The 21,518-nt window shown below is 43.5% G+C and overlaps 1 protein-coding gene across 17 annotated transcripts in view; it reads right to left on the bottom strand.

Annotated features, from left to right (window-relative positions):
* Positions 1-394: 394 nt before the first annotated feature.
* Positions 395-21,518, bottom strand: part of MYOT (myotilin) — a 60,360-nt gene continuing 39,236 nt past the window's right edge. For 11 of the 17 annotated variants that reach the window (XM_053376888.1, XM_053376893.1, XM_053376885.1 and 8 more), the window contains 8 exons: positions 10,838-10,994; positions 8,623-8,724; positions 5,815-5,864; positions 4,902-5,034; positions 3,185-3,392; positions 2,186-2,351; positions 1,372-1,505; positions 395-999 (listed from right to left, as the gene is read on the bottom strand). In XM_053376888.1, the coding sequence (XP_053232863.1) occupies positions 824-999; positions 1,372-1,505; positions 2,186-2,351; positions 3,185-3,392; positions 4,902-5,034; positions 5,815-5,864; positions 8,623-8,724; positions 10,838-10,994 (1,126 nt within the window). In that variant the 3' untranslated portion in view covers positions 395-823. Of the gene's footprint in view, positions 1,000-1,371; positions 1,506-2,185; positions 2,352-3,184; positions 3,393-4,901; positions 5,035-5,814; positions 5,865-8,622; positions 8,725-10,837; positions 10,995-15,892; positions 16,488-19,150; positions 19,764-21,518 lie in introns of those variants that run through there. The other 6 variants (XM_053376897.1, XM_053376896.1, XM_053376900.1 and 3 more) reach the window with 6 other exon arrangements.

Here is a 21,518-nt window from a genome sequence, read left to right as displayed (position 1 = left end):
ATATATTATTAGATCATTATTTTATCTTAAATATTACTTTATCTTAAATATTATTTTATTTTTATGTTCTTTCTATTTTATTTTAAATTGCACTGTTTCACATTTTGATATTTGCCAGCCTGGGTGCTTTTGGAAATGCAGAATACAAATTAAATAAATATTCAACATACTGTACTGTTTATGGCCTGACGGTAGTTGTGCAGTTCCTTCAGATTTATTTTTATACTCTCTTCTTTGTCTGGCTTTAACCCAAATACTAATGACAATTTTCTTTAGTCAAGTACTGTTTATGACAATTTTGTTGAGAATTTCTGTAATAGAGAAGTACCCAAAGCTCACATAATAATAAAACAACAACTCACAAAACTTATAAGGATAAAGCACATGACAAGTCTTATATTTAAAATTTTATTTGCATCAGACATAAAACTTTCATTAAAAGCACTCAAGTTATGTTTAATAGCCAGGCAGCAGAAAATTATAATACTATGGGGCATGGTATTAACAAAGCAGTACAAATAAAAATATTGTGACTGAATCTAGATGCATTCAAACCATCTACACTTTCATGATCATCCACTGGCCTTGTTTCTTGGCCTTTAAAATTAAAAATACAAACATTTGGATCTCCTTCTTGCTACAGTCACACACATTTATAAAAATCAGACTTAGTATAATCACAACAGCAGAACTAAGAGCAGGAGTTAAATAATAAATAAAAATATATTAGGTATGTTTGCTTATCAGCGCAATAACCCCCATAATTGCATGTGCTGTTCATAAACGTCTGTTGCAGGAGTGAAAGTTTCTTCCCCGTTGCCAGTTAAAGTTCATCGCTCTCATAGAGTCCAGACTGTGCTGCCATACGCTGAAACTCTCCTTCATCCGGGAAGAAAGCTTGTTTCACATCTAGACCTTTACCATTGAGTGCCAAGTATTTGCTAAAAGTTGGTCGAACCTTCAGTGGTTTGGGGTTTGGAACTGGCTTGTATGTGTGAGCTGAAATAGATTTTAGAAAGCAAAGAGAAATAATTCAGATTAGTTTGTTTAGAAAGTGGGAGAGAGAAAAGAGAGAATCAAATAAGTTGCCCCATTTCAGCTTGCTACATCAAAAGGGATGATCATCTGTGCTACATGCAAGACACATAAAGGGAGTTTAGGCAATCATGCCAATTAGACATGTTCATATACTCGGTGCATCAATACCTTCCATCTTTCACATCTTCAGTCCAACTGTATGCAAAGTTAGGCCTAACTAAAACATGCTCATTTCAATTGGCCTGAGTTCACCTAACTGTGCAGGCATATTTGGGGGGGGGGGTATAGCATCAACATTAACATATGTAGAAGAAAAAATGAAGAAGTACTTACTAGCCACGTCCAATCTGGCATGGCATGTTGCCACTCCTGCCTCGTTGACAGCAGATACTGTGTACCAACCAGCATCTTTCTTATTTACATTGTGGATCAGCAAGCAAACCTTCCCAGAGGTATCATGAAACATACTAGGAAAAGAGAAAAATGACAAAAAAATTGACGATTACAGTCCCCTCTCCTACCTTAAGACTAATATATTTCACGAAAATCATTCTTGTTAAGCATTGCCAGGTATTTCTAAGACACAGACCTATATTCAACTGCATATATAAATTTGCTGATATTTATGTTTTGCCTTTCTTCCATCATAGAAGTCAAAGCAGCATGAATGTGTTTTCCAAGTGGTCATCCACCCAGATCCTGGGCAAGCCTACTTAGCTTCAGACCATACCCAGGGGGCGCTATAGATACTGTCTAGCAGTGCCCTTGAGTATCAGGCCATGTAAGCAAGTCCTCATCTTGCAGATCCCCTCCCACTTTTCAGGTCTAAGAGTTTCTAATATTTTGCAAATTCCCATTATGCAGTCACTTTGAAGGGCCCCTTCACATTCAACATCTAGTCCACATCTAGCTCAACATTGCAAAAATGCTCTCCTACCCTGCAGACTATAATACAGTCTTCTGAACAACACTTTTTTTTGTAGAAGAGTGATGAAGCTGAAAATCACAGCAATTCCCTTTTTCCCAATGCTTGGAGCCAAAAACACCACATATCAGTTTATAAACCATTAAACTAGACCCACCAACAGTATTTGATTCAACTTGACTCCTGAACAGTTGAGAGGCCCATCATGATACAGATACCCACCTGATTCTGTCTGTATTGAATTGTACCATTTCATTATTTCTCTTCCAGTATATTTGTGGTGGGGGGATAGCAGACACTTGGCATTCAAGTCTGGCCGAATCCCCCTCATAAACTCTTGTGCTTTGAGGTTTAAAGATGAATGTTGGGGCTTTCCGATGTTCTCGAGCTAGATAGAAGTTTGGATTAAAAAAAAAAAAAGACAAAAGATGACATCTTACATGACAGACTAAAAGTGAAGGCAAATAAAAACAAAACCATTTTTAACATCCCAAATGTATTTATAATCCAGCATATTTCAATCTATCAGGTCCTTCATCTGGTCATTTCAAAAATATAGAAGCTAACAGAAAAGTAGAAAGTAAGTGGATACAACAGAATTAAGGACTTAGGAGTCTGCATTTTGAAATCTCTTGCTGAAGGACTTGACATTTAATATTTTTTAAATTTAGGATATTCAACAGTTTCTTCTACCCCTTTGCTTCCAGCTTTCCCTCCTCAATTGCTTGGGGTTTCCCTCTTTTACTGCAAATGAAAGATATATCCTGGACAGTGCAATCTTTGACACACATGCTTGCATCAGTGGTTCCATTCTGAACTCACTTCATATCCAGAAGCCCTGCTTATGAACCTAGTCTTCCTATTTATTTCAGTATCGATGGCTGTGCATCCATGCCGGCTATACACTTCATTTGGTGTTGTACCCAAAAGAGTAGGAGCAGAAGAACAGCTCTCAAACTCATATATTGAGGCTAAGTAGTGGCTTCCCACTTTCAGTGGAATTAGAAACCCCATCACTGTAGATAACATTTAGAAATTAAATTTTTAGAAAGTCATGCACACAAGGTATGACTTTATGTCGCAATAATTTAAAATTCTGAAAATTTCTTTAGATACAGCCCTTATCAAAGAGCACATAAAGAAAGGATATTCGTAACAGAATGCACCAGCTGAAGTAAAGAAACAAAAAATTGTTTCCAAATAGACAAAGCTCTCTCATACCAATGACATCTAGCTTTACTGTAAAGGAAGCTTCTCCAGCACGGTTGAAAGCCACACACTCCCATGTTCCAGCATCATAGACCCTGACGACTTCAAAAATGAATGAGTGGAAGCCTTTTTCAGATACAATCATTTTATGGAAGTCATCTGGGTGAACTAATCTTCCGTTTAGGTACCATGCCACATCTGGAGTTGGGAGGCCGCTGACCTACAAGGGGAAAGACAACAGATACCAAGGGGGTAGTGTCAGATAAAGGTATTGTGGTACTACAATTCATGCCAAACGGCAAGTCTGCATGGGAACATCAATGTGTGTTCATTTGATACTCTATATATGCAGAATCACTGCACACATTGTGACTGACTTGTGTAGTACGTGTTATTCTGGGTTGCAGTTTTGTAACATACCTTGGTTGTCAAACGCCCTAGAAATTGGACGTTTCGGCTCCCGAACGCCACAAACCCAGAAGTGATTGTTCCGGTTTGCAAACGTTCTTTTGGAACCTGAACGTCCGATGGGGCTTCTGCAGCTTCTGATCGGTTGCAGGAGCTTCCTGCAGCCAATCAGAAGCCGCAATTTGGTTTTCAAACGTTTTGGAAGTTGAACGGACTTCCGGAAGGGATTCCGTTTTACTTCCAAGGTACGACTGTAAAGCAGAAACAGAGCTACGTTCATACCACATGGTCTACAAGAGTCTAGTATTGTCATATATAAATGTCATAGTTTAACAAAATAACACAAACAAGACGAGGAGTGATTTCTATTCACAAAATGGGTCTGTGCTATAAAAATACATACAACACATAGTGGTCTGACATTGGCTGTGTGAAAGAAATTGTATGACACAAAACTAGGTCACAAGGGATAACTGGGGCAATGCTCAGTGGCCTGCAAAACTTCAGACTTTTCTGCCCATTATCAGATTTTGTCAACATGCAAGCACAAAAAAGGCAGTGTAGGGGGGAGGTCACAAGAACACTAGCAAAATTGTGCCTAGACTCTCATTTCTGTGAAGATTACCAGGCACAGCACAAACCAAACTACAGTATGCACTCGGTTTGCAGAAAATACACTGCTCCACATTTTTGCAGTGTTAATATGTTTCTTTAAAAATGCCTTGCCTTGTGGCAGTGGCTGACCAGGCAGCCCAGGAAGGTTTCCAATCATACCCTAAATTCCTCTTACTGGAATTTCATAATTGACTTTCAGAATATGTTAGCAGAAGATACAGTGGTGGCCGGCGACTTAGATGGCTACAGAGAGATTTGATGAATTCATGGAGGATGTAGGTTTAATCCTGTTTCCATGATCAGAGGCAATATACCTCCAAAGCTTCAGAGGTTTGGGTAAAACAAAAAGAGAAGGATACTACCTATGTGCCCCACTTGTGAGCTTCTAAGAACCATGGGACTGACCAGAGCTGGAAACAGAGCACTGAACAAAATGGACCATGGTCTGGTCCAACAAGGCAATTCTTAAATCCAGTGCTTTTTTTCCTTCTAAAAAATCGTTTAGGAGTACTCTTATTTTGACTCAAGAAAATCACTATTTTATAGTTCAAATTGGGAAAAATAAATACAGTAAATGGACAAAAGTACAAAGATTCACAAAATGTTTAGGGGTATGTGTACCCCTGCGTCCCCCCAGAAAAAAAGAACTGCTTAAATCTATTAGGAGGGACAGCTGTGTTGAAAGTGGCTTGAAATCATACATTACCTTGAAATCAATCCTGCAAAATCTTCCTTCTTCAACTGTTATGTCTTCAGGCACTTGTACAAAACGTGGTTGAAAAAATTTCTCCTGGATTGACCCTTGCTCATTCCTCTCCCCTCTTGAAGATGGCCTGCTCCTAAAAGGGCACATCAACAAGGCAATAAAGTATTCCTATAATAATCTTTCTCCCCCTACACACCCACAATAAGTATGTGCTAATAGTTCCATTACACGATAGCCTGGTGATGATAGTTTCCAAGGAGGCAAAATTGTATTTCTAGTTTTGCAGTTTCATTATGGCAATAAACTATCTAGGACTGTTGAAGAGAATAACTCATGCATATTTCATAGGATGACTCCCATCTTTGGCCTCATGGTATTTAATGTGGTATCTTGTGCCTTACACTGTTTCCCCTTAAAGGAAGACTGAACTACATTGTTTATAATACATGTTTTCCCGAACTTAGAATCAATCATATGCGCTGAAGTGTATGATTTAAAAACTCTGTCCCCATTGGGCATTCAACTTCATATGATTATGAGCAGGCTTCCCACTTCAGACCTTCCACATGTGGCAAGCAGCTGGACCAGATGATGTGGATGCCTGACTTGCTTTCATACCTTTAAGGGACTCCAAACGACTCTCTTGCCCAAGGCTCTCAAACCATGGGAAAGGTAGCCAATGTGGTGCTCTTCAGATGTTTCTCAACTACAGCTCCCATCATCCCTTTTTATTGGCCATGCTAGCTGGGTCTGATGGGAGCTGTAGTCCAAGAACATCCAAAGGGCACTATGCTGGCTACTCTTGCTCTAGGGCCACTATCGGTAACAGTTCACACAACCAGTGTATGCAGTTTGGATCAGATCTCATGTCATTAGCATACACCTTGCAGGTTAATGTGCACATAATATGTACCTTGCTTGTGCTGAAGGAACGTGCAGTCGTGTGCTTTCCAAGTTCTGCTGCTGCAAAAATCAAAAGAGGTAATGATCACTGTTTTAATCATGAACACGTATGATGGACTCTCAACTGAACATCCTACAGCTTAAATTTTTCTGGAGAAACTTTCTAATGCAGACTATAAAAGAAATTGATCTCCTAAAATCATCATAATCAGCAGTCACAAATGTGAGCCAGAGTCATGCGCAAGAGGAATGACACAATTCTTTCCATTGGTCCAAACTATTTTGGCAAACATGTCACCTTTGTTGTGGGGTGGGGGGGCTATTATCCCACTGGAGTATCTGAAATGAGAGCTAGGGACACAGTGTCCTTCAGCTGACTAGGAATAGAAGTCAAGTATTGGCAAGAGCACACTGTTGTGCACACTCATAAAAGGGTACCAATGGCAATCAGCACATCTTAAGCTGGAAAATATTTTCCCTGTTAGGTCACAGCGCTAGAACCAAATCACACAGGCTTTATGAGAGCAACTGGGATTTTATTTTATTTTTCCCTCACTAACACAACTCATCTTAGCATTTTAAAGAACAGATGTAATTGAATTCAATACAAGGTATAATTCAGGCACAGTGGTATTCCTGCCATTTTAGCAATGAGGACAGTTAATTATAGGAAGTGCAGCACTAACAGTTCTACGTATTTGTATATCCATCACAGTACGATATTAACACTGTGTCAAGTTCTTCACATCTGATAGTTGCATTTTAGAACACTGGTTTAGCAGTCAAGAGAACCTTTACACCAGAGTAAGCTCATGAACTATTTAACATGGGTATTTTTATTTTGCTACACCAATGAGCTATCGGCTAGCATTTTCAGAAGATATCTGACAATATTTTACATAGTGAAGAAATAGGACTTCTAGCTATTTCAAACTGATGTTTATAAAATGGTCCCTTTCACTTTAAACTCTCTTGTGCATGGGAGAGTCAAAAGCTCACAGGCAGGTTAAAAGTACAAGGGGATGTTTTGCTCAGAGAATTTTGTACAGTGGGATACTGTAGGTTAAAGGTTCCCCTAGCAACCTAGAAATTAAAGAAGAAATAGACACTTAACTAAAACTCTCCTCCTTGTGTTGAAAAGTTTTTCTTTGAGATATCTTTTATATAAGTTATGTTCAAAATAGGGTACCTGTTATAAACGTAATGACTTGGCATTGCAAATTTGTCCAGTGTTAAGAGACTTTATAGAAGTTTTTGAGAGATATAAGGATTTTCAAACAATTATAACTGAGGTTCAATAACACTATGACTAGTGTGGTGGTAACAGAGACTCTCCTACAGCCTTTCAGCACCATTAAACTCCAAGAAGGGAAATCAGTCAGAAAGTTGAGAAGACAGAGAGATAAAAACTTGAAGAGTTGAACAGCTGCAAGGAGATAGAAGAGGGCTGAAAACACTTTTAAGGGAGTTGGAATAATGAAAAGTGTTAGGGAGCAGGTGGATACTGCAGCAGAAAGGAGTGGAAGAAAAAATCAAAAAGTGATCTTGAAGTGGAAATTGGAGATGCAAATTGATAAGTATTGTCTTGGTAAGGAAAACATCTAGTATAGTGCATTTCCTGGCTCAATTGTTCCATTGAAAAAGGGAAGAATCTGCACTTAGGATGCTCAGTGATACAGTGCAGCCCATTCTGCTCTCCATCATCCTTCTGCATGCTGTGTTCTGCATCACTCTACAACTTCCTTGGCTCTGTGTGCTCTCTTCCCATCAGTCCACTACTTCCTGTGTCCTGTCGGCTACGGAACGCCACTGTGGCCACATCTGAGCAGCAATACACTATGAGCATCTGCCACAGTGAACTGGATCATAATTCTGCTGTACTATTACATACAGCAACATGTGGGATTTATTTTATAATTATGTTTGAGTCACAAGAATTTGGTGTGGGAGAGAAATCACCTCATGGTGAAAGACAAGAGGTCTGACAGCTTTGTTGGATCACTATCCGGTGCAAATTCTAGAAGCAAGGTAGATGTGCTAGCCATTATACAACTCAACTATATGTGTCAGCTGAAGTAATCATCTCATGGTGCGGGTCATGACAGCATGGGAACCCGCAGATGGCTACAAGTACTCCTCCTTTCCTACATTTAACCTGTATATGTCTTTATTATTATGAATATGCATTTATTATGCATATTGCAGTGACCCATGATGGGCCATTTGTGAAGTGGTCTTATCCTAATAATAATAATAATAATAATAATAATTTTTTATTTATACCCCGCCCTCCCCAGCCAAGGCCGGGCTCAGAGCGGCTTACAAGCAATAATAAAAACAAGATGAATGATTACAACTTAAAAACAAAAATAAAATACAACATTAAAATAATGGAACATTAAAATATTAAAATGTAGCCTCATTGCAGGAGGAGAAGGAAAAGAAAAAAGAAAGAGAGGGAGGGAGGGAGGGAATCAAATTGGCTCCAAGCCAAAGGCCAGGCGGAACAACTCTGTCTTACAGGCCCTGTAAGACTATGTTACCATGGTAACATGGGAAACTATGGAGGGAGGACACAAGTGTTACTTAATCCATGTCTTGTCTTGGGCAACGTAATGTATCTATATTCCTCATATGAAGAATCCTATTATCCATCCCTTGACTGTTGTTCAGAAAAAAATTCTCCTAGGTCATATGGATGACAGGAGGAACAAATATGACTATTATTGGTTATGATACCAACCCCCAGTCCTATTTTATTTTTGCAAATCCCAATTTATGTTCTGGACTGTGAACAATTTTTTAAAAAAAACCTTACTTGTGCATCCTGTACATTTTCTTCACTCTGTGGTTCAAACACAGATGCAGCATTTTCTGGTCCAAGTAACCTGCGAGCCATTCTCTCCTCGTAGCTTAAACGCTAAACACAGAGCAAAAGAAAAGGTTAGTTAGAAAAGGCTGTTTAATGCTGTTTGAACTTCTAATTCCTATTCAGCATAACAGAGCTAACTACATTAAGAGATAACTACAAGACAAGCCCATGAACTCCTTAAAATATTCCAATACTTGATTTACTCAGGGGATCTCTTTACTGCAATCAGGAGAACCAAGGAAGGGACACATTAACAAGAATAAAACTAGCTCTGGATTCCATTCCACATGCATGTCTCTCAGGGCTTGGGTCAGGGGAGGACTTATTACAAAACAGGTATGTGGGTGGCACTGTGGTCTAAACTGCTGAGCCTCTTGGGCTTGCTGATTGGAAGGTCGGCAGTTCAAATCCCTGCAATGGGGTGAGCTCCCATTGCTCTGCCCCAGCTCCTGCCAACCTAGCAGTTTGAAAGCACACTAGTGCAAGTAGATAAATAGGTACAGCTGCAGTGGAAAGGTAAACGGCATTTCTGTGCACTCCGGCTTCCATCACGGTGTCCCGTTGCGCCGGAAGCAGTTTAGTCATGCTGGCCACATGACCTGGAAAGCTATCTAGGGACAAATGCCGGCTCCCTCGGCCTGAAGCGAAATGAGTGCCGCACCCCAATCGACTCTGACTGGACTTTACCTTTATTACTAAACATACAGCTGATCAAGGCAGATATCCACACACACACAGCTTGAGAGTACTGTACTTGCAAATTACTAATGGTTGTTACACAATTCAAGCTACCTGATGAATGAATAAACTATAAAATACTTGATCTGGAAAGTTAAATAGAAGCTTTAAATCATTTGAGATAGATTCAGCCTGGGCCAATACATAAAGCAAGAGCAATAATAAGCTAGTGTACTACAAGTGTTCTGTGCAAGCTCAATGGGTGCGAAGGTTCAGATCTCAAATCTATTGCCTTTTGGGACAAGATGCACGAAGTGCAACACCACTTCTTTTAAATAGGTGTAAGCAGGGTAAAACCAAGGGGTTACTGTGGCAAGTAACAGCCTTGTGTGGAGTTCCTTCTCCTCCTCTTTCAATGTCTAATTCAATGTACCCAGTGTCAATCCAGTTCAATCATAATGTGCTTGCTACCTTCACCTTCTCCTAGATGACTGCTATGGAAAAACATATATTAATGACATATACAGGGTAAGCTGATGTTGACATCAGGGGAAAACTCAACACAGAAGTGACATTTTCAGCGGGACCCTTGTAGTTAATTGTCTGACATACTCTGATGGTTGAGATCCTGGTGGTTGAACTAATCCTTCACACATCCTTGCCATAGGATTTTAGCTTTGACTTTGATCAGGTTATGGCATCAAGTGTAAATTACAGGATTACATCCATGAATGGCACTTGATCAGAAATTAAGCACTGTTGACTCAAGGGCCAATTTATCTCCAAGAAGCCACTCTGTTGCCAGAGCTCAATAGCTCTGGAGGACAGCACTTCAGTGAAATCATTCCCAATTCTGAAATGATTGCCTTTAGTATTAAAAGTACTCCTAAATTAATCTAGAGAATGTCTTTCTCAATTGACACAGTCTGAATAGCAGTTTCAACATACATTACAGGTGTTATAGGTGTCACATAATATCGATTCTGCATTTGTAAGAAATCAATCTTTTAGTGTGGCATCACCTACACTTGGAACTCCCTGCCTTCTCCATCAGGCAGGCGTCTTCAACATGCTCTTTTAGAACTTGCTAAAATCATATTTATTAGACAAGCCTCCCCAGACGTGTAGTATACTGATGTGTGTTGTAATCCGTTTTTAGTTTATTGCTGATTTTTTTAAAAAAATGTTTTTAATATATAAAATTCATGAAATAAATAAATATCTGATCACACATCAAATAAGTTTTAGAGACGGGCTATAGCTAATTAAATTGGTTTAAGGCAGTGGAGACAACATGGTGCCCTCATGTTTTAGTAAAACATGAGCCATACTGGCTTGGACTGATAGGAGTTAAGAGAGAGGGCCCCACATTGGCTATGCCTGGCTTAAGATGCACAGACTGCATGGTAACTAAGCTCAGAGCCATCCAGCTCAGGCACTTAACTTGCAAGTTCCCCTCTGTCAGATAATATACATCTCTTACTTGGTTCCCGTTATGGAGAAGGCTGTCTTTACATCGTAGTTTCCTTTCCAAGTCTTGAATGAGGGCGTCTTTCGTTCCTTGTATCTCTCTGTCAGATGTCTTCTGCACTGGTTTGGTGCTGCTGGTTTGCTTCTTGTACATAGGCTTCGAATAACTGCTAATTTAAGGGGAAAGGTGAAATTGGTAGCTATTTAGAGCTGGATACAAGACATACTACTGAAGGCAGCTCCATTAGAAGTTTGTGTTGCTACTCAGTTGTTGTGCCAGAAGACAACACCAACACCATATGTAGACACACTGGTAGCCATAGTCACATGTTACTCATGCACAGGATATTACTCCAACTACTTTCAAGTGGGGCTGTGCTTTTAGCCACACTTCTGATGTGGTGTCTCCTTCCTCAAACAACCACGTACTGCTCATGGTTGTCTGAGGTGAAAGTCAAACACACATGTTCCTGCACACGTGTAGCAGGTATGCGTGATCCAAACAAGTGGCACTTGAGACCCAGTTCTAAAGCAATCACAGTAACATGCTACATGAAAGTAAGATGTGAATAAGGCTTATGCAGTTTAATGTGTGGCAATGGCACCTGCCACATATTTGACCCCATATTATAATTAATGTTTGGAAGAAGGCACAAGCTATTGGTCCGCCCCTTATTTTCTGGGCATCCTCAGTACATATACTGAATGTTGCCTCAATAGGTACATACACTGAGTACACAGTGGTACCTCGGGTTACAAATGCTTCAAGTTACAAACGCTTCGGGTTATGAACTCCACTAACCCGGAAGTAGTACCTCGGCTTAAGAACTTTGCCCCAGGATGAGAACGGAAATCGTGCACCGGCAGCGCAGCAGCAGGAAGCCCCATTAGCTAAAGTGGTGCTTCAGGTTAAGAACAGTTTCAGGTTAAGAACGGACCTCCAGAACAAATTAAGTTCATAACCCGAGATACCACTGTACTGCCAGTAGCTTACTTGTGTCATTTCATTTTCTGCAATCTAGGACTACTTTTTATAGAAAAGAGAGCTAAGTCATGTGCCAACAAGACATCCGGTATGGCCAAAATTGAACTTTTGATTTATTTTAAAGACTGAGACACAAGGAATCTGTCTCTGAACAGATAATTGCAAGAGTATCTTTTTATTTTATGAAGGAAGACTCCGGATTAGCTCTCAATTAATCTGCGAGCCCTGAATTTTTTGGCATTTTTAGTTCAGATCTTCTTGGCAATTCACTCCTAATAATTTCACAGCAGGATTCACCAACACAAGGAATCCTGATTCTGCTACCGTATTTTTCGCACCATAGGACGCACTTTTTCCCTCCTAAAAAGCAAGGGAAAATGTGTGTGCGTCCTATGGAGCGAATGCAGGCTTTCGCTGAAGCCTGGAAAGTGAGAGGGGTGGGTGCGCACCGACCCCTCTCGCTCTCCAGGCTTCAGGAAGCTATCCGCTAGCTGTGGGAGACCCAGCTCTCCCACGGCTAGCGGAGCGCTGCATTAATCCCGAAGCTTGGGGCGTGCGGAGCTCAGCGCGCCCCAAGCTTCTGGGTGCCGGCAAGGTCTCCGCTAGCCGTCTAGACCTTGCCGGCACCCAGAAGCTTGGGGCGCGCTGAGCTCCGCAGCCCCAAGCTTCGGGATTAGCGCTCCGCTAGCTGTGTCTAGGCTGCGGATAGCAGCCTGCTTCCCGGAGCGTCGGGCGCCCTGAAAGCAGAGCGCCCAGCGCTTTGGGAACACATCCGCAGCCTAGGCAACCCTGCGGGAGATCCCGCAGGGATGTCTAGGCTGCGGATAGCAGCCTGCTTCCCGGAGCGTCGGGCGCCCTGAAAGCAGAGCGCCCGGCGCTTCGGGAACTCATCCGCAGCCTAGGCAACCCTGCGGGAGGTCCCGCAGGGATGTCTAGGCTGCGGATAGCAGCCTGCTTCCCGGAGCGTCGGGCGCCCTGAAAGCAGAGCGCCCAGCGCTTTGGGAACACATCCGCAGCCTAGGCAACCCTGCGGGAGATCCCGCAGGGATGTCTAGGCTGCGGATAGCAGCCTGCTTCCCGGAGCGTCGGGCGCCCTGAAAGCAGAGCGCCCGGCGCTTCGGGAACTCATCCGCAGCCTAGGCAACCCTGCGGGAGATCCCGCAGGGATGTCTAGGCTGCGGATAGCAGCCTGCTTCCCGGAGCGTCGGGCGCCCTGAAAGCAGAGCGCCCGGCGCTTCGGGAACACATCCGCAGCCTAGGCAACCCTGCGGGAGGGCCCGCAGGGATGTCTAGGCTGCGGATAGCAGCCTGCTTCCCGGAGCGTCGGGCGCCCTGAAAGCAGAGCGCCCGGCGCTTCGGGAACACATCCGCAGGGTGGGGAGCCCTGCAGGAGTTCCCTGCAAGGCTCCCCAAGCTGCGGATAGCAGCCTGCCGCCCGGCGGGCGGGGCGCCCTGAATCAGAGCGCCCCTCGCGCCGGGCAGACATCCGCAGCTTGGGGAGCCCTGCAGGAGTTCCCCGCAAGGCTCTCCAAGCTGCGGATAGCAGCCTGCCGCCCGGCGGGTGGGGCGCCCTGAATCAGAGCGCCCCTCGCGCCGGGCAGACATCCGCAGGGTGGGGAGCCCTGCAGGAGTTCCCTGCAAGGCTCCCCAACCTGCGGATAGCAGCCTGCCGCCCGGCGGGTGGGGCGCCCTGAATCAGAGCGCCCCTCGCGCCGGGCAGACATCCGCAGGGTGGGGAGCCCTGCAGGAGTTCCCTGCAAGGCTCCCCAAGCTGCGGATAGCAGCCTGCCGCCCGGCGGGTGGGGCGCCCTGAATCAGAGCGCCCCTCGCGCCGGGCAGACATCCGCAGGGTGGGGAGCCCTGCAGGAGTTCCCTGCAAGGCTCCCCAACCTGCGGATAGCAGCCTGCCGCCCGGCGGGTGGGGCGCCCTGAATCAGAGCGCCCCTCGCGCCGGGCAGACATCCGCAGGGTGGGGAGCCCTGCAGGAGTTCCCTGCAAGGCTCCCCAAGCTGCGGATAGCAGCCTGCCGCCCGGCGGGTGGGGCGCCCTGAATCAGAGCGCCCCTCGCGCCGGGCAGACATCCGCAGGGTGGGGAGCCCTGCAGGAGTTCCCTGCAAGGCTCCCCAACCTGCGGATAGCAGCCTGCCGCCCGGCGGGTGGGGCGTCCTGAAGCAGAGCGCCCCTCGCGCCAGGCAGACATCAGCCAGCCCCACAAGCTCGGGGGACAGCAGGGAGGCGCAGCGCCACTATCCCGCTGTTCCTCGACCTGGTTCGGTTTCCCTGACCTGCTTTTGGGGGGGGAAATAAAGGGAAATTTTTTTTCCTTTATTTCCCCCCAAAAAAACTAGGTGCGCCCTATGGTCCGGTGCGTCCAATCGTGCGAAAAATACGGTATATTTGCATGCTACTTCTCCAAACAGTCCACCACTGGGTCTTCTGTCTGTTGTCTCACATTCAACTCCTGTACACATTTACTTGCAATTCCATCATACTGATTGCAATAGAACTTGATTCCAGGTATGCATACTTAGGGTTGCAGTCCTAGTCTTGGAGGATTATCCACCTCTGAGAACTTAAATAATGGCAAAATGTTTAGCAATTTTACAATGAAAAGCATTAAAGGAATGCAAAGTATTTTATACGTATCATGTATTATGCTGGCTAATGCAGGAATGTGTAACCCTTACAAATTCTTGCCTTTGTAGCACCTGCATTTCAGCCCTATTATGATTAGGAAACACTCCTGCCATTGGCGCTCCTTTGTGCCCTTCAGATATTATGCAGAATATAAATGCCACAGCTTTTCACAGCACAGCAAGAAAGGGTTGTTTGGAGAGACAAGGAAGGTGGAACATTGCGTTCTGTCTGGGCACTACCAAGAGTTGTCCTTTATTCTGGGAACAAAACACTTATCCTAATTGGTATGAAGCTCGTTTTTCAAGAAAGCTGACTGTCAATAAAACATTTCAAAGAATTTAAGAGTAGCAGGGGGAGAGTTTTCATTCTTCAATTTCCCACAATATATTTTCTCCGTTATATATTTGTCTGCCCTAAATAAACATTATCAAAACCATAATATACTGGAGAGCAGCAGGAGATATTTCCACTGAGGGATAGATTGTACCCAGGAAATAATTCCACTTGTTTCGTGTAATTTGCTTGTCTTGATAATTCCTACTCTACAAGGAATTATCACTAGGGCTGAAATCCAAGACATCCTCAGTGGGGAGTAAAAAAAGGTAAAGGTAAAGGATCCCGACAGTTAAGTCCAGTCGTGAACTACTCTGGGGTTGCAGCGCTCATCTCACTTTACTGGCCGAGGGAGCCGGCGTACAGCTTCCGGGTCATGTGGCCAGCATGACTAAGCTGCTTCTGGTGAAACCAAAACACAGTGAAAGACTAACTTTGGTTATGATTTAACAGTACAGTCCTAAGTATGTTTTACCCAGAAGTAACTCTTGAGTTGAACTGGACTTGGGTCTGTTTAGGATTGTAGCAAATTTGCTTGGTGGGGGTTGCCCTACTAAAGTCAATCAACACATAAATCAGTCAAGCAGTCCCCCCACCTATTTTCACAAAAAGACAGAGCCACAATTCATGTTTAAAACCTGGAAAAATGTAAGGGATACGTATCTGGCTTAAGATAATTTATCCTGTCTTTAAAAAGGATCTCTTAACAGACATGGCTTTTGTCATACGCCAACCAGGAGGCCAGGGTGGGGAGACCGAGGTGAAGAGCACAGATATAATCATGCATTTGGGGCCTGGTTTAAGTATCCAACTAAAAAACAGAATGGGACATTCTGCAACTGCTTTTATTTTTCAACCATGTTCTGCCTTCTCTTATGCTAAGCTTTGGGAAGTCTCATGTCTCATACCTCCCATCCCTTGGCATTTAGAAAAGCAAAAGCAGACTTTGCAAAATGAAGGGCACTTCTCAAGGTTGCCATTCCTGGTTTCCCCGCCTGTCTCCAGAGTCAACACTTGAAACTGAGTACAGCACATGGGAGCACAGGATGAAACAGGCCAAGGGTTTTCAAGAGCCATACATACACATACTTCAAAGGGAAAGAACATACTTACTTTGACTCCACTGAGGAAGGACCTTGGCTATTATAATCAAAGTGGGAGGGCAACACGGAGCAAAGGAATGCCGCAGGGGACTGGTTATGCATGGATGAAATCCTCTGCCCAGATGAGGAGCTAGCAGGAGACTGTGCAGATGCAGGTGTTACGGGAAATGAAGCACTATATGAAGGTGAGGAGAGTGAGATTGGCGAGCTCAGCGATGAAGAGGAAGAAAACTTCTTCTCATTAGGATTACAAGGCTGGATTAGAATGGAAGACTGTTTGGTTTGCCTGCTTGGAAGCGTAGTAGAGGTTTCTGGTCCTGGAGGCTGTGGTTTCCCTTGATATGTATTTTGAGACTGGATAAAATGTTTTGGACGCTCATAGTTAAACATGCTTGGTTGATACATAGAGGACACGGATGGGAGGTTACTGACACTCATGGGGAAGATTTCACAATTGTCCTGTGTTTTAGAAGGTGAAAAAAGGGCTTTGGGTTGGTGGCTGGAAAGAATAAGCTGATAAATTTTGTGGCCTTTCTCGGCTAGGTTCCTGGGTGGAACAGAATCCCTGCCTCAGCAGAGTGTGGCTGTCTTGATGATGGCAATTCCTTTAGGAAAACAATACAAATAAAAAATAAATGGCATGCCACAACGACTAGCAAAAGGTCATGTAGACTTATCAGAGTGGAAGGTTTCAATGGTTGCCCAACCCTGACAAAACATAACGTCTTGTACCTAAAGTATCCTGGAGGTATACCTGTCTAACCTCTTTTCCCCCTGCTAATTCTTTATTAAAAGTTTTCCACTTTACATGCTTTTGAAAGTTCAGCTCTCCAAAATACAATAGTGAATACACTTGCTTTAGTATACAGTATTACTACATATTAATTTATATGTTGATTACAAACATCCTAAAACCTCTCACCCCCTGAAATCAATGGAACTCAATGAGTTACTTTTGTTGGATTACCCCTATAGCTACCACTAAAAGATACTAGCCCATTAAATAAATGATCACAGTGCTCAGCATACAATGTAGCGGTCAACTACTGGAGACCCCAAAAACAAAGCAAAACTTTGGTTCCATAAATGACCTATAATTATAGAACGTTAACATTAATTTTCCATGGAGGCTTCACAACTTGTGTGAAAGTAAAAGGTATGTACAATGAACAAGCACCAATCTTGTCTTCATTAAAAGGGATGCTTCTAGCTGCTGTGTGTCAGAAGAAAGCATAAGCAGATCAGAAAAAAATTAATTTTTTCAAAGCCGAGAACACTAAAAGTATATGAACTGCTCAATGCATCTCACATAAATTGACTTGAATTCTTTTTTAAAAAGTTACAGAATATACTAGTATATTAGGGTTAACAAAACATGGCTCCTCACTAACATACTGTTAGCCTTCTCAACAACCAATATTTCTTTATGCTGTAATTTTACAACTATGGATACAAGTTCTAACCAGAAAATGTTTGTTGATGTCCCACTGAAATTAATTGGGTGAGTGAGCTTGCCTTTTCTGGCTTGTGCTAAACCTACAGAAATTTATATACACAACTAAATAAATTTAGCCACCCACAGTGGCTGGGAAAACCCAGCTGGATGGGCAGGGTATAAATTATAAATTGTTGTTGTTGTTGTTATTAAAGCCAAGTAGTCATTCCAAGTAGTTCCTTGGAAGCTAGTGGGTCATCTGGGAAATTAAAAGTTTAGACCTCACTTTCAGATTTAGAGTCCAGTTTCATCAACAATTTAGAGAACTATCAAAATCAGTGAGCAGCAAATATGCATAAAGAACTTTAATTATGTAAGATTTATAGATTAGAATTACCTAATTAACCACAACTTTTTGCAACCCACAAAAGATAAACCTTATACAGGAGATTATGTTCACCCAATTCATTTTCTGTCCGAACTAGCAGTCATAGCCACCCTCAGGCACATGCTCATATGGATGTTACAAAAAGCAAGCATTTACAGATTTAGTTAGCAACAATTCCTATTAACGTGACTCTTCATATGCAAACTGTAAGCAATAGATAAAGAGGAAGTTTTATTTTAAAAAACTGAGCAAAAAATTCAGGAAATTGCTTATGGGGAATACTTAAATCAATACAACCAACAATTAATTTGTTACTGGGAAAATCCACCTGTACAGCAAACCCCATAGGTGCTTCCAGACAGGGATTTGTATTGAGTTGTTGGCAAATTTTTAGACAACTTAATTAGATATACAGTATAGATATATTTTAAACCCAGTCAGGGTAAATCCTGATGAGGTTGGGGGAAGAATACAGGCTGCCATTCTTATACCAACAATGTTGTGTGGAAACCGCAAAAAAGTGCATACATCAAGGGCACCCATCCCACAAGCACCTGTCTGCAAGCTCTCCAAATCTCATGCATGCCACTGTTTTTTTTAAAGTGAAAAGACCTCTAGTAGGAAGGTTGAATAGGAGTAGGGGGGAGAGCTACTTAACCCTTTCTCCATCAGCTATTTTTCCAAATCGAAAACTACCAGCACAGCAGCTGCTTCCCCCTGCAGAGTCCCAGATCAGCTGTTTTGCTATATATATTTGTGTGTGTGTAAATACAGTACATTGTCTTCCTTTCACAGGAGAACCTAAAGAAGGTTCCATGAGGTCATACATTCCCCAGTGAGATCAAATTATTAAGGGGAGGGGGGTGCGCTGTATAAAGCCTTTTCCTTTCGATATTTAAAAGAAGATGCAACCCTAAGTAAATAATTATGAAAAAGAAAGCAACAAGTCTCCTACTTCTTCCTCTTTGCACATTTCAGGAATGCAAGACAAAATCACCTTCAAGTCCGCATGGCGAAGAAGGCTGAACACTTTTAATACTACACCACCACCCTAAAACACCTACCCTTCCTCCCCACCCCTGCTATAAAGCTTGCAATGTGTCCCCCAGACCCCAAAACAAACCGAGGCGGTGAAATCCTAATATAATTGACTTTGCTATTCACACATACCCTACTGAGCACAAATACAAAACGTTCCCTTTCCAACTCATCTTAAAAAAGAAGGTCCCACTGCACCTCGCATCCGTTACTAACAGCGAGATCCTAAACGAGTTTTTACTCAAAACTCTCGCTGGGCTCTGTGGGTCTTAACTCTCTACAAGATGCACTTTTTGCAGCCTAACGCAATACTTGAATGCTAAGCACTCGGGAGCCTCTAAAGCGGCGCACTTACCGCTCCACAGGTTTAAAAGCAAGGCGGGAGGGAAGGAACAAAAGAGTCTTACCTGTTGTCAAAAGATGGTATCACCTGAGGTGTTTTTAACCAGTGCTGGTGGGGGAAGCCAGCCATTCACTAACACAGACTACAATCATAGTAGCTCTCTGCTTAGTATTAATAAGGCCAGTGACTTTTATCTGCTGCCAAATAATGACATCCGATGTGCCCGCTTGTCCACCTACCCAGTCTAAGGTGTCAGAATAAAAGTCCCCCGCACTATCACGGTCATCTTTCGTTAGGTAGGACACAGGCTGCCGAGCGATTCTGTTAGGCAAGCCGATATATCGTGCATATTTATTCTTGTAAACCCCAAGGGATTCAATCAGGCTTACTCCCGAGTAGGCGTGCAAAAGACCGCTTGCCACTTTAAAACCGTTGCACAAGTCTCTTGGTCGGGGGCGCCTGTCAGGGACGTAGCCAAGATTTATTGGGGGTGGGGAGGCCTTGCGTTTTTTGGGGGGGCAGAACCAAATTATCTGCGATGCAATTGGTCAGTTAGTTTAGTTAGTAATTTTTATTTATTTACTTGATGGGGGGCAGCTGTCCCCGTCCCCGCCCATGGCGCCTGCGCGGGCAACGATACTGGGAGGGGAGAAAGAAAAGCAAGGGAAAATGTCCTACTGGGAGCAAGCCTAACTTTTAACATGTCCGTGTATAGCACGTGGAGAATAAAATAAAGTAAGTTTGGTGAGAAAGGCTCCCTTAAAACAGAAAGAAAAAAGAACACATTTGCAAGAGAAGTGCTCCCAACTGCTAACACAACTTTCCATTCATCGATTGAGGCTGCAGTACCGGCCATCTCACTGAAGGCCCCCCCCCCATACCACCGGGAAAAAGACGCCCACCGATCTTCACCGGGACTACAATTCAAAGCAAATTGCAGCTCACAGCCTACCGAGCCCGGAATAGCCTCGAACTAATCCCACCGCCCCAAGGGCATCCTCGGGAGCGTTACCATTCCTGCGCACCCGGATGCTCCGCGGTTGCCAACTGCGCCTAAATTTTGCACATGATCCTCTGGCTCCAACTTCAGCGGGCCTCTTCCAAGAGAACAGCGGTGCTGAACCGGGTGAACTTTCCGAACCAAAGCCCGGCTTTGGAGGAAAAGCTAAAATTATGATCTAACTGGGCATTTCGTTTGCAAAGCGGGTTGGCTCTGGCAGCTAAGAGAAGGGACGAGCTGCTAAGAGAGAGCTGCTCCACCTCTCTGCGCGAAGGTGAAGAAGTGAAGAGTTTAACGAGGTAGAATAAACTAGTGCGCTGGATTAGCCCTTCTCGCAAATTGAGCAGCCCCTTCGAAATAAAACACACCCCCATTCCAGCCGTCGAGGGGACTTTGATTCTGAAGCGGAGACAAGGGGAGATTGTGTCGCACCCGATCAGATTTCCAACCTAGCCCTGCTGGCGCTCCTTTTGTTCAAGCACCCCTCTGACCTTCCTCCCTGGCAGGGAGTCTCGGCAGACGGTTCCAACCGACGAGGTGTCTGGATGCTTAGCTTATGGTGGAGAGACGTGAAAGAAAGCCTCGCTTTCCCACCCAATTCACACAACCACCTTGTTTAGGCGCCGAAAAAACGAAAACGGCCAGAGGCTTGTGATTCCCCCCCCCCTTCTTCTCTGGGCATCTAGTCTCGGATTTCCTTCACAATACACAGGCGGCGATGCTTCTTCCCTTCCTCCTTGGAGAAGTAGCTTAAGATTTGCACGGAAATCTTGAACTCCTTTAACGGGCTTCGACTGCAGCATTATAATCCAGACTTACACAGAATGCCCCCGATTTGACATTTTCAGAATGCCCCTGTTAAAGGCCAACCTATTTTTTAGTGGCATGTGCACTGAGGTCTCCAGATATGGCTAAATATATAGAGAGAGCTCAGAAGTATTTTTCATAAACAGTGCTTAGAAGGCATTCCAAGTCTTGCATTGTTTATTAATTTAATAAAACGTTTATAGCCCACCTTTTGGGAGAGGGATGACCAAAGCAGCTTGCAAACAACTTGATTTAAAATCCATACAACTGGTAAAAACAAAATAAATGCCAGCAAAAAGCAGTAGAAGCCATTGTGATTGTTCAGCCTAGTTCAAATAACCCCAAAGGCTTTTCTGAATCATTAAGTTTGCTCATTGGCATTGAGGTGGGTGTGCAGACCTCTTTAGGAAGAGCATCCCACTAATATGATGCTGGAGTGACAAAAGTCCAGCTGTGCAACCACAAATCATAAGAAACAAAGCTTGTATGAAAACTGGCAGCCTTTACAATATACCGGTAGTGCCTGGCTTCTGAGAAACCCGTTGGGCCTCTAGTTGTCATTGGACTCCCCATCAGTACCATGCAGCATGGACAATGGTAAAGATTGGTGGGAGTTGGGAGTCCA

The sequence above is a fragment of the Podarcis raffonei genome, chromosome 2 (genome assembly GCF_027172205.1).
Source record: "Podarcis raffonei isolate rPodRaf1 chromosome 2, rPodRaf1.pri, whole genome shotgun sequence".
NCBI classification, from domain to species: Eukaryota; Metazoa; Chordata; class Lepidosauria; order Squamata; family Lacertidae; genus Podarcis; species Podarcis raffonei.
This window is presented reverse-complemented; position numbering and strand designations above follow the sequence as displayed.